The 12,366-nt window shown below is 45.2% G+C and overlaps 1 protein-coding gene across 2 annotated transcripts; it reads left to right on the top strand.

Moving 5' to 3' along the window:
* Nucleotides 1-367: 367 nt before the first annotated feature.
* On the top strand, nucleotides 368-11,739 carry ipo9 (importin 9). 2 transcript variants are annotated; one of them, XM_028997688.1, is made up of 24 exons: nucleotides 368-642; nucleotides 1,778-1,839; nucleotides 1,932-2,018; nucleotides 2,565-2,766; nucleotides 3,356-3,444; nucleotides 3,541-3,627; nucleotides 3,951-4,070; nucleotides 4,376-4,476; nucleotides 4,902-4,960; nucleotides 5,070-5,221; nucleotides 5,306-5,404; nucleotides 5,483-5,589; nucleotides 5,737-5,876; nucleotides 6,092-6,251; nucleotides 6,378-6,604; nucleotides 6,822-6,970; nucleotides 7,508-7,636; nucleotides 7,802-8,077; nucleotides 8,224-8,390; nucleotides 9,023-9,156; nucleotides 9,265-9,384; nucleotides 9,803-9,922; nucleotides 10,001-10,077; nucleotides 11,047-11,739. In XM_028997688.1, exons 1-24 carry the CDS (start codon nucleotides 477-479, stop codon nucleotides 11,155-11,157), a joined length of 3,141 nt encoding a protein of 1,046 aa, XP_028853521.1. In that variant the 5' UTR covers nucleotides 368-476; the 3' UTR covers nucleotides 11,158-11,739. The 2 variants fall into 2 exon arrangements, with proteins under 2 accessions (XP_028853521.1, XP_028853520.1); XM_028997687.1 differs by having other exon boundaries at nucleotides 6,089-6,251.
* Nucleotides 11,740-12,366: the final 627 nt, after the last annotated feature.

Here is a 12,366-nt window from a genome sequence, read left to right as displayed (position 1 = left end):
GGCAGTTTCCCCTTCATCTTGGGCCTGTCTTTAATTATATTTGCAGCATTTACTAGACGCCTTTATCCAGAGTGACTTACAATCAGTATTTACAGGGACCGTCTCCCTGGAGCAACTTAGGGTTAAGTGTCTTGCTCAGGGACACAATGGTAGTAAGTGGTATTTGAACCTGGATCTTCTGGTTCATAGGCGAGTGTGTTACCCACTAGGCTGCTACCACCCCTATTTATGTCGCATGTGTCCCCAGAGTACAAGCGAGCGCGTAGAACGGGACGGGACCACCTCCGCCTTTCCTGCAGGGGGCGCCCGCGTCACAGGCTGGTCGGAAGTGCGGGCCGCGCCGCCAGTACTTCGTGGCTCTCGAGGCTCCGCCCGGCCCGCTCGGCGTATTGGCGCGCTGCGGTGCCGCGTTCCTCGCTTCTCCCCCCCCCCAACCCGCGATCTCGTCCGCAGCGCGGCCGCTTTCTGACGGAAACATGGCGGGCATGAGCGCGTCGGGTCCGAGTTCGGTTTCGGCCGCCGGCCCGGTCCAGCAGGGGCTGAAAGAGGCGCTGATAGAGACGCTCACCGCGATTCTTTCGCCCGTCCAGGAGGTGCGAGCCGCCGCGGAAGAGCAAATCAAAGTGCTGGAAGTGACTGAGGGTAAGCGCTGTCCGTCCTCCCTTCAACCGAGAGCGGAGCGGCACAACGTCACCACGTGAGCCGGACCGAGCCGTGAACCGGGCCCGGTACCGACCGTCCCCCTTTCGAGAGCTCGCTAAGTTTTTTTAACCTGCAGGTTTACTGGCCTAGAACTTGTGTGGGCATCCTGGAGGGAAGGCATCTCGAGAGCCGAATCGGGTGTGTTCGTCTCAAATCGGATTCCGACAGTGATGCTGATCACATTTAGACTCGCGTCCGCGTTACATCGTGTTGTTGTCGCCATCGTCGTAAGTGGCAAGGATTTCCCGCCCTGCTCCATGCATCCCTACAGGAAACTTGGAAGCTGAGGGAAGCATCAGCGCCGACGTCACGCCACCGTCTCCAAACACCCCACCCCCGGTGACACCCTGTTGCAACCCATCTTCCCCCGCTTATTTTTCCTCCTCTTCCTCCTCCGTGTGCCTCGTACCCTCAAAGACTGAAACCAGTGGCAGAATCAGTTGAGCTGTCACTGTATATGAATGGAGGATGAAAGCCAATAAAAGTAGTGCGGCGCTCTGTACTACATTCATACGGTACATTCTATAGTACAGTTCCCTCTTTAGAACATTATTAAAGGTGAGTTAAAGGTGACGTGTGTTCTGGCTGAATATGGTACAGGGAAGAAATGGTCTTGGGTGAGAACAGTTGTAAATGCGGGTACGGCCTTCCTTGCGTGGTAGTAAAAGGCTGATTGTGCAGGCTGCAGGGACGAGCCGCACCGCGTCCGTCAGAATGGCCTCGGGGCGTCAGCACTAGCATTGTCTCCTCTGTGCCTCTGTCGTAATCCGGTGTCGCGGAAAGATCACTGCTTTGATAAATGCATGTGGCATACATGTTCGTTTTCTGTGGAGATTCATACATTCAGAAAGCTGAAAAATGTCTCATTATATTGTCATCAGTATTCAGCATCACAAATAAATGTTGTGAGCAAAATGACTTCACAAAGCATTTATTCTAGACATCAGATGTATGAACTAAAAGCTAAAAAAATATATATATATATATTTTAAATGCCATCGCTTGTGATTCGTTTTTTAAACTCAGTCTTTTTTGTTTGAGATTCTGATCAACTCTGTGTCCCCTTGTCCGCCAGAGTTTGGAGTTCACTTGGCTGAGTTGACCGTAGACGCCCAGGGAGCCCTCGCTATTCGTCAGGTGAGATGCGTTCCTTTTTTTTTTTTTTTTTTTTTTTTAAAACTGCATGATTCTCTTATTTCCGTATCTCATGTCCGCCTTCCCCCCTCCAGTTAGCCTCCGTTATTCTGAAGCAGTATGTGGAGACACACTGGTGTTCTCAGTCTGAGAAGTTCAGGCCCCCAGAGACCACTGACCGGGTACGATGGCTGTCATTTCGTCACTTCACCATCCTGCATACACACCTTCTTCTTCTAAATGTTCAGAAATAAAAGCCAGGTACCAACTCATTTCAAATACCACACGCACGGGTACAGATACAGGACAAGGTGGAAGAAGGTCAAAAAGTGAAGGAAGGTTTACCAACACTGAAATTGTAGAGCGAGGCTGCGGACAGTCATACAAGAAGAGAAACGCAAAAGCAGGATCTAGTAGGAGAACTCGGGGTACCAGAAAGTAGCTCACAAACGGAATGGAAGAACGAGTTAATGCGCCTCCTGGAGTCGCCGCGCTTACTGGAGCAGCAGCAGGAGGTGAATTACAACAGACGGCTCAGAAGCTGCACCAGCAAATTGTGGAAACGGAGGTGACGTTGGGGTGAATAAGGAGCAAGACCTGATGAAAAAGCAGTAATATTGAGGAGGGTGAAGGAAGAGAATTATCATTATTTAATAGTTCCTAACTACTGATATCACACATTTTCTCCTTGTATTGGCTTTTTCCTTATGGGACTCTGCTGTTTCCAGGCAAAAGCAGCCATTCGAGAGCTCCTGCCTGGTGGTCTTCGGGAGTCCATCAGTAAGGTGCGCTCCAGTGTGGCTTACGCCGTGTCGGCCATCGCCCACTGGGATTGGCCTGAGGCCTGGCCGCAGCTCTTCACCCTGCTCATGGACATGCTGGTCAGTGGAGATGTCAATGCGGTTCATGGAGCTATGAGGGTCCTCACAGGTTTGTGTTTCACACCCTCATGCACACACAAGTGTCCCTCATTCAGCCACCCACAACGTCATACTAGCGGCGGTTCGGGCTCATCATGATATGTGTATGATTATCTGGATCTGATCTGATGGGACGTTACATTGTCGAGCTTTTCTCTGTGTTTGTTCTGCTAGGGATTTGGTGAAAGGGCTTATAGATTTCTAATGGCAGCATTTATATATTTTTGACACGATTTATGTGGAAATAAACCCCCCCAATTGGACTGTTTGCTCATTATTCTGAAAAGCAAGAGGACAAAATATTGAAAATCCTTTCCTAACCTTTGATTTTTGTTGCTTTTATTTACATTGAAAATTAAAATGCACCAAAATATGACTCGGGATCACCCATCTAATTTTAAAATGATCTCTCGAGATCATCTCACACCTTTTCAGCTTGACATTTATTTAACAGTGTTCAGGTCATCTATGTTCTATAGTTCTAGCTGTGAAACAGCATCACCTGTAAACCGCCAGGCAATTTATTCGTTTGAATTTACTCCGAGTCCACTGCATGGGTCTGTACCTTCAAGTGGTTCTTCTGCACGTGTGCTTGGCAGAGTTCACACGGGAGGTGACCGACACCCAGATGCCTCTGGTCGCACCAGTTATTCTGCCTGAGATGTACAAGATTTTCACCATGGCCGAGGTATAAGCCCGAGCGTTTTTTAATCCCCTTATTGGTTTTATGGGTTTGTGTCTTCACTTGGTTGTTGGAGTGAATGTTGCGCGTGTTGGTTCACAGGTGTACAGCATTCGTACGCGGTCCAGGGCTGTAGAGATCTTTACTACCTGTGCAAACCTCATCTGTGCTATCGAGGAAATGGAGAAGGTGAGCCATAGCAGCTACAACCCTGTCCTTCTTTAGCCAAAAATCACATACACTATGGCTACAGTTGACTACTAGTCCAGTGCCGTGATTCATACTATACACTGGGGGAAATGATTTTTGATTTTGTAACTTTGTCCACTTACAAAGAAATCATTAGTCTATAATTTCAATGGTAGGTTTATTTGAACAGTGACCAAACGTACAAAATCGCCACGGGATCAGATTTCCCCCCCACTGTGTCTCCACCTAGCTGAAAATGGTCCATGTTACACCCTGTAGTCTCACTTACTGCAACTATGTTTCTGTTTTGTGTTGTGTTGCAGGGTGCAGCCAAGGCCCTGATCTTCCCTGTAGTGCAGCAGTTCACTGAGGCATTTGTGCAGGCCTTACAGATGCCAGACGGGCCTTCTTCAGACAGTGGCCTCAAAATGGAGGTCCTCAAGGTAGTACAAACCAGTCATACGCCGAGGTTGTCAGATGTCTAAATACGATCTTACTGACCCAAAAGAAACAAAAGGACAGAACTCAACAAGCATAAATATAAGAAATAATAGCTGCATTTTGACTGAACACCATGGCAGGAATTGAGACAGACCATCTGTCAGGTTTTCCTGAGATCAACTCTGGATGAAGACGATGCACACTTCCTACTTCTACCCCAGTATTCCCCATGTGTACTGTAAGAGGCGGAGTCAAATGCATGTGTCAAATTAGCTGAGATGTTTTATTTGTAATGTTTTCTCTGCAGGCAGTTACAGCTTTGGTCAAAAACTTCCCCAAACCGATGGTGTCCTCCATGCAGCAGATTCTGCCAATAGTGTGGAATACATTGACAGAGAGTGCCTCTTTATATCCTTAAATGTCTTTATGCATTAAAACAGCTCAACTGGGTAGAGTGTAGGTTCTAATTAAAATGTTTGAGTGCTCTTGATCATATATGTATTTAATTGTGTAAAATAATGTTATATACCGTTGATGTGGGGGGTAAAAATGTTTAGGCTCAAAGTCAAATTCATGTTACATGACACTTAATAAGAACAGAAAATTTCCAAAGTCTTTAGAATCTAACAAAATTATGGTTCAATCACATGTGAATTTCTCAGTCAGCTGCAGGGCTGACCATTTAGACTGTAGGGTTAGGGTTGGTAAAATGTTATTATGAAAAAAAAAATTGGGATTAAAGGAGACAATGATGCATAAGAAAAAGACGCATTATAATTTTAATTTATCTTAAATCGCAGAATGAGCCTTTTTTTCCTTAATGAAAAGTGTACTTATGTGCGCACAGAGGTTAACGACACTGAGGAAGTGGATGATCCTGTCGACTCTGATGGTATGGATGGATGGATCTCTTTCTGTTTGTTTGGGTGTAGGGTGACCTGGAGCATATCTGATCTAAGAATGTTTTTTTTTTTTTTTTTTTTTTTTTTTGTGTCCATCAGGTGAGGTTCTGGGTTTTGAGAACCTGGTGTTTAGCATCTTTGAGTTTGTCCACACACTTTTGGACAACAACAAATTTAAAAGCACAGTGAAGAAGGCCCTTCCTGAGCTCATCTACTACATCATCCTCTACATGCAGATCACTGAAGACCAGGTATCTCATGTCTTTTCCTGTGTTCTTGTGTCTTTGATGCTGCCAGTATGCCTCACTTGAATTTTTTTTTTTTAACCCCCCTAGATCAAGGTGTGGACAGCCAACCCTCAGCAGTTTGTTGAGGATGAGGATGACGACACATTCTCCTATTCTGTCCGAATATCAGCCCAAGATCTGCTTCTGGTGAGCTGTTCCTGCTCCACACGTCTGATTTTTCAGCTACTGATGTCCAGCTCTTAAGTCGTTCCGTTCTCGTGCCAGGCCGTGGCCGCTGAGTTTCAGAATGAGAGTGCAGCTGCGCTGGCAGCCGCCGCCACCAGACACCTGCAGGAGGCCGAGCAGGCCAAGAACAGCGGCAGTGAGCACTGGTGAGGACGTGAATTCACAGGAACTGTTCTGTAATTTGGTAATAACAGTACGGTTGAGGCCTTGGGACATAAACACTTGCTTAAGTATATTGAGTATAAATGAAGCTTTATTATCTTTAGTTTTCTCTGTCCCCCTGCTTCCTACAGGTGGAAGATACATGAGGCCTGCATGCTGGCTCTGGGTTCAGTGAAGACTATTATTACTGAAAATGTGAAGAACGGTCGTGTCCAGTTTGACATGCATGGTTTTCTGGCCAACGTTATCCTGGCCGACCTCAACCTGCCAGGTCTGAAAAAGTGACTCCAATCAAACTTACATGAGCTAGTTACAGGATTTTTCCCTCTGCTGGGTGAAATATTAGCAGGATTTGTTGGGGTGGGATGCCACCTGCAAGATCTCATGCTCTCTTTCACAATTTTTCATTTTTTTAAACGTTCGCCACAAGACAAAAGCAGACATGATTTAATCCCATGATCCTCTCTACCCTCCCTTCCACAGCAGCATCTCCGTTCCTGCTGGGCCGGGCCCTGTGGGCTGCCAGTCGGTTTACAGCAGCCATGTCTCCTGAACTCATCCAGCAGTTCCTCCAGGCCACCGTCAGTGGGCTTCACGACAGCCAGCCCCCCTCTGTCCGCATTTCTGCTGTGCGTGCCATCTGGGGGTGAGAAGGCGTCTGCATTCATAACGTCACTTCAATATTTCCTGTCAGTACGTGAATGGTGAACATAAAACTCTATGCAAAAGTGTGTAGTTTTGAACTGGAAAAATGCCTGGGACCATTCTGTAGGTACTGTGACCAGCTGAAGATGTCTGAGAGCACACATGTCCTGCAGCCCTTCCTGCCCAGTGTCCTTGAGGGCCTGGTGCAGCTGGCAGCTCAGTTCAGCTCGGAGGTTCTGACCCTGGTTATGGAGACGCTCTGCATTGTCTGCACAGTTGACCCCGGATTCACCACCAGTGCCGAGAACAAGATCTGCCCCCTCACCATTGCCATCTTCCTCAAGTACAGCAATGGTACGTGTATGCTTCATTATCTGCTGCTCTTTAGCCAAAAAGTGGTTGCACTTTCCTTTTTTTTGAGAGGTATGAGTAATCATGGAAGAAACAGCAATAGTGCGGTCCATTTCTCTTGTTTTTTCAACCCCAGTAGCTTATGCTGGGCAGTGGGCGGTGTTGGGTTGCACTTGCCTGCAGCTCATGTGTCCTCTGTTCTCGCAATGATCTATCGTAGATCCTGTGGTGGCATCTCTAGCGCAGGACATCTTTAAAGAACTGGCCCAGATTGAGGCGTGCCAAGGTCCGATGCAGATGCGTCTCATCCCCACCCTTATCAGCATCATGCAGGCGCCTCCGGACAAGATCCCCTCTGGCCTGTGTGCGGTGAGGGCCTTGCATTTACTAAATATTTCCATGACCCGTTTGTTGGACTAAAACCTGAGAAATTGCAGTGTGGACCATCAGCCCTCTACTGGCCATTTTGTCAAATGACAGTGTTGCAGAAATGTGGGCTAGATTGGTGGTTCACCAACAATTCATGAGTACCAACAAACATTAGGTTTGCCAGATACGGAAATTATTACCAGCATTGTAAAACAGTAGCATAAAATATTCAGCTAGTTTACACTGGAGTCAAATGTATTCCTGATATGAATGATCATTTATCATCTATTGTAAATACAAGAGACAAATACAGCAAGTGAAGAAATGATCTGTATCACTATATGGGTATTAAGTATAATAACTACACTGCATTTGAACATAAATCAGTTGTAAATATTAACATCAGTCCCCAAGTACACGTACCACACATACCGTGGGGGGGAACGATTCCTAATGACTAGTTTCTACATTTAAATAAGTTTTTTTTTTTTTTTTTAATTATTTATCTTCCTCTTGCCTTCTGCTCTGTGGGAACAGACAGCCATTGACATTCTGACCACAGTTGTCCGGCACACCAAGTCCCCCCTCTCTGAAATGCTGGTCTGTCAGGCATTTCCTGCGGTGGCACAGTGCACCCTTCGGACAGATGACAACACCACCATGCAGGTGAGTAAGGTCCCTTGTTTAACTAGAGACTAAAATGTTCAAAAGAAGCACGTAATAGACTTCCCTGTTTTATTTAATAATAGTAATAATTTAAAAACATGTCAGGATGCCTCTCCTTCAATAACAATAGGTCTCATTAATTCTTTCCCGCTGGTTCTAATGTAGAACGGTGGGGAGTGTTTGCGAGCGTACGTGTCCGTGGCGTTGGAGCAGGTGGGTCAGTGGAGAGACGAACAGGGCAACAGTGGCCTGTGGTACGTCATGCAGGTGGTCAGCCAGCTGCTGGACCCTCGCACGTCGGAGTTCACCGCTGCTTTTGTTGGACGTTTGGTGTCCACCCTTATCGCCCATGCGGGCACACAGCTGGGGGAGCAGCTGGACCAGATTCTGCGCGCCATCCTCAGCAAGATGCAGCAGGCAGAGACCCTCAGCGTCATGCAGGTGGGAGTCAGAGTTGGGAATCATTCACATGTTCACAAACATTCTTATGCATAAAAGTTTCCATTGCTTGTGTCCATTTTTTTGTAGTTAAGCGACAAGTTTTGTTCTGTATGTGACCAACAATGTTGTCCCCTCTCTCTTCACAGTCACTGATCATGGTGTTTGCCCACCTGGTGCACTCTCAGTTGGAGCCTCTGCTGGAGTTTCTGTGCAGTCTCCCCGGACCGACGGGGAAGCCCGCGCTGGAGTTTGTCATGTCTGAGTGGATGAGTCGCCAGCACCTATTCTATGGCCAGTATGAAGGAAAAGTCAGGTTAGTTATTGCCTACGCTTTCCATTGTCTCCATCGGTGAAGCCATTACTCTGTCCTGCTCATGCTGGAACTGAGAGTAAAAATCACACACAGAGTCTGTCACATGCTGCTCACTCCTAAGGGCCGTGTATTATTACTACTAATAATAAATGGAGTCACTCAATTGCAAATTCAATGTACATAATTGCTTAATCCAGATCTGGGTTGTGGCCGCCGGAGCCCGACCCATGGCCCTGAGCATAGGCGGGATGCCGATCCACTGCAAGGCACTCACATGCTCAACACCTGTTGGCAAATTTGCCTTTGGGTGGCGTGAAGATACCAGAGAACCACACACGCACAAATGTCTGGATTCCAATTCACGACCTTGGAGGACGTGACTCTAACTAATGTGCCACTGTGTGGCCCAGTAACTAAAAGTGGGCATGAGGGGAAGTAAAAGGGGAAAATAGATGTGTGTGTGTGTGTGTATATATATAAATATAAATAATATGCAGATATTCTGTTTCACTTATAGCTTTACTAGGAGTGACAAGAATTGTATTCCAGCCCACTGCCTGCAATATTCCCTGTTAGATTTTCCCTGTCTTGAGTCGGCCTTTATTCAAATGATGTGTCATCTTTGTCTGTAGCACGGTGGCTTTGTGTAAGCTCCTTCAGCACGGCCTCAACACGAATGACAAGCGGCTGCAGGACATTGTAGTGAAAGGCGACGAGATCATCAACCCAGATGAAGGCATACGCACCCGATCCAAAGCTGCCAAAAGCAAGTCTCCCAGACGCCTTGAACGCCTGCATTACCTGCCGTCCATATAGATAAGCTGGTGGCGATTTGTACGGGGCTGCTGGATGAAAACCTGCTCTTGTGTTGCAGATCCAGAGAGGTGGACAAGTGTTCCATTGCTGGTGAAGATTTTTAAGCTCATTGTGAATGAACTGTCCTCTGTGGTGGAAGCCAATGCAACCCGAGCATCTGCTGGAGACTGGAGCCAAGGTGCAAACACACACAGACGTGCACATAAAAGCAACTGCAAATTGCTACACGCTTGTAATGCTTTTTTTGTGGGATCCCATAAATGTCCAATATACCAAGGACGCAATATGGACAGGTTTGAATTGAGGCTAATTGTATGTAATGCTTTAATTGATGTGAGCAGTTGGTGTTTAATTAATTAATTAATTAATTAATTAATTGGTAATCTGTCTCCAAACTTTCAGTGGCCACACACAACCACCACATCAGCCCTTTCTATAACGGAATTGTGATTTTGTAGATGTTCTGTTTTTTGTGTTCTCTCCTAACACTGGTACCAAGATTAGGATTTATATCCAGAAATTCAGCCCGTTGCCATTGACTACAAACATTGACTGTTTTTTATATTTATATTGTCTAATTGTTTTGCTCGATACAGATTCGGGGGGTATGTGGGAGGATCAGGAAGATGAAGAAGATGAGGGTGACGAGGAAGACGACGATGAAGATGGGCTGCCTGGGCAGCTACTCTCTGACCTTATTGCATCAAACAAATATGGTGCGTCTCGAGGGAAATTTTATTAAATGTTTATTGTAAAATCTGTTTTAACGTAAGTGTTTTAATTATAATACGCAGATGATGACTATTATGAAGATGATGAAGAAGATGATCCTGATGCCTTGAAGGACCCTTTATATCAAATTGACCTCCAGGTATTTTATGTCTAACCTAGTATAAAATTATAAGCAAATATTTTGATATTGCCAACAAACCATTTATTTATAGATGACCTACACTTCTGTACATGCTCCCTGAAATCATTACGTTCAAGAAAAATATTTAATTGCTTTTCTGAAACAGATATGTGTGTGAAAATTTCAATACAAGAAAATAGACAACAGAAATTCAGAATGCATTTTTAAAGACAATCATACTCAGAGCCATTCACATGGCTGGATTACAGTTTTAATTCTGTTTTTATTCATTTCCTTTGTGTTGCGTCTGCAGAACATCATGGTTTAATCCGAACCGCAACCTAAATTGCAGTCAATATAATCATTCTTTTCTTTAATTTAGGCAGTTCACATATGTTAGCGGTGACGTCACTTTGGCTGGCCATCTGTAAATGATCTCAGGCATGACGTCACGTTGGCTGGCCATCTAAAAATGACCTCATTTCTCATCACTGTTTACAAGACAGTCCAAAAAGAATTGACAATAATAATAATAATGTCAAGTGCTAGCATCAGAGGATTGTTCCACGTTATTTATTGTTAAATTGAATCTGGTCATTAACAATTTCTGCACAATTATTATAGATTTTTATTTTACTTAAATAAATCAGTTTTGAAGTTGCATGTTAAAGAGGATCTTGTTAAATAATCCTTTGAAATCATTGTGATTTTAAAATTTGTTATTGCCACATATGAGCATCCCTTCATAAATGCTTCAGAAATGTGTTGTTATTGCCAACAGTTCTTCTGACCAGAACACACAGCTTGGGTGCGAACACAGCATAACGTCCTCTAGGCTGCCAGGGCAGGGATCTTCTATAGTGCTAAAGTTGTTGTGTATAACAGTGTAAGAACAGATATGTTGGCATCAGCATGTTCACCCCTTCTTTACGTGGAACTGTTTTACTGGTCGAGATGTAACGTTTTTTCATTCCTTTTGCTTCCCAGGCCTACCTGACTGATTTCCTCACCCAGTTTGCGCAGCAGCCCTGCTACAGTGTGTTTTCAGGCCACCTCAATGAAGCTGAGCGAAGAGTCTTACAGAACGTTGGAATCTAAGCAGCCCCTTTTCCTTGGTGGTCCCCAAAACTCCTTGTCTCCACACTGACTTTTCACCCGCGCTTTCCCAAGCTTCTGGTGGGATGTCTTAATGACTTTGTCTTCACAGAGGAACATATGACTTGACTAGCACTTATTTGCTTCCCTGCCCTAAGGTTCACAAACGCAGGATTATGAACTTTAAAGTGGACTACATGGAGTCATTGGGAAGAGTTTGAAGATTACCATCCCTGGCGCTTCGGACGTGTACAAAAATTCTTGGGAGGATTTTTTTGGCTTTTGGAGATTGTTTACAAAAGGGACTGCCGGTTCTGGACAAACCGTGGTCAAGTTTGATCTGTGGCCCTGAATGTCACTCAGAAGCTTCTAAGAAAGACATTTGGCAGTCAAATGCATTTAACATTGTTTAAGTGTCAGTGTTCTCTCTCGATGAAATATTTACACATTAAGCCCCCCGTCCCCTGGCCGGGGAGTGGGTGGGGGGTGGGGGGTAAGGGATGGATTCAGGGATCGACACACATCCTTGTAACTTGGGATGCAGGTTCAAAAATAAAAGTACACATTGGACTCGTTTTCAGTTTAGACCTCTTGTCCACATTACGCTTTTCTTAAACAGACGGACATTAAAGGTGTGTCAAAATATTGTTTGCGTACTTTAAAAAATTTGTCTTACTGCTTTCTTGCCTTTTTTTTTTTTTTTTTGTGCGTCATGACAATGTCTTACATGTCTGGCCCATTACGGCTTCCTCTTCCCCTGTTGGCGAGGACGGCATGTTGCATGGCACATGAGTCAGGAACCATTCTATATTCAAACTGCACACAAGCATGTTGCCGGTTCGACTCCCGATCCGCCGAGGTGCCACTGAGCAAAGCACCGTCCCCACACACTGATCCCTGGGCGCCTGTCATGGCTGCCCACTGCTCACCAAGGGTGATGGTTTTAACCATTTTGACACCCGTTTACAACCCCAGAATTTAGCTATATCTATAAAAGTATGTTGTATTATGTCATTGTTCAAATTGTTTAATCTGTGTGCTCCTGAACTTCTGTCGTTTTTCTCCCCGTTGTATTGAAAGTAAGGGGCACAGAGTATTGAGGATTTTATTTTTTATTTCCTGAATTTCGGTAACACTTGGCTCAGAAGTGTCATGCGCTTGTGTGTGACAGTCACTCCTTTTAGTCTTTTGTCACAAACTCCTGCCACACAT

Source organism: Denticeps clupeoides, chromosome 12, assembly GCF_900700375.1.
Source record: "Denticeps clupeoides chromosome 12, fDenClu1.1, whole genome shotgun sequence".
NCBI classification, from domain to species: domain Eukaryota; kingdom Metazoa; phylum Chordata; class Actinopteri; order Clupeiformes; family Denticipitidae; genus Denticeps; species Denticeps clupeoides.
This window is presented reverse-complemented; position numbering and strand designations above follow the sequence as displayed.

Bases quoted from the DNA above. Each gene is read 5' to 3' on its own strand.
- ipo9 (XM_028997687.1), top strand. From the start codon at position 477: ATGGCGGGCATGAGCGCGTCGGGTCCGAGTTCGGTTTCGGCCGCCGGC. The intron at 1,840-1,931 runs GTGAGATGCGTT...TCCCCCCTCCAG, and splicing joins GAGCCCTCGCTATTCGTCAG to TTAGCCTCCGTTATTCTGAA. The intron at 5,877-6,088 runs GTCTGAAAAAGT...TCCCTTCCACAG, and splicing joins GGCCGACCTCAACCTGCCAG to CAGCATCTCCGTTCCTGCTG.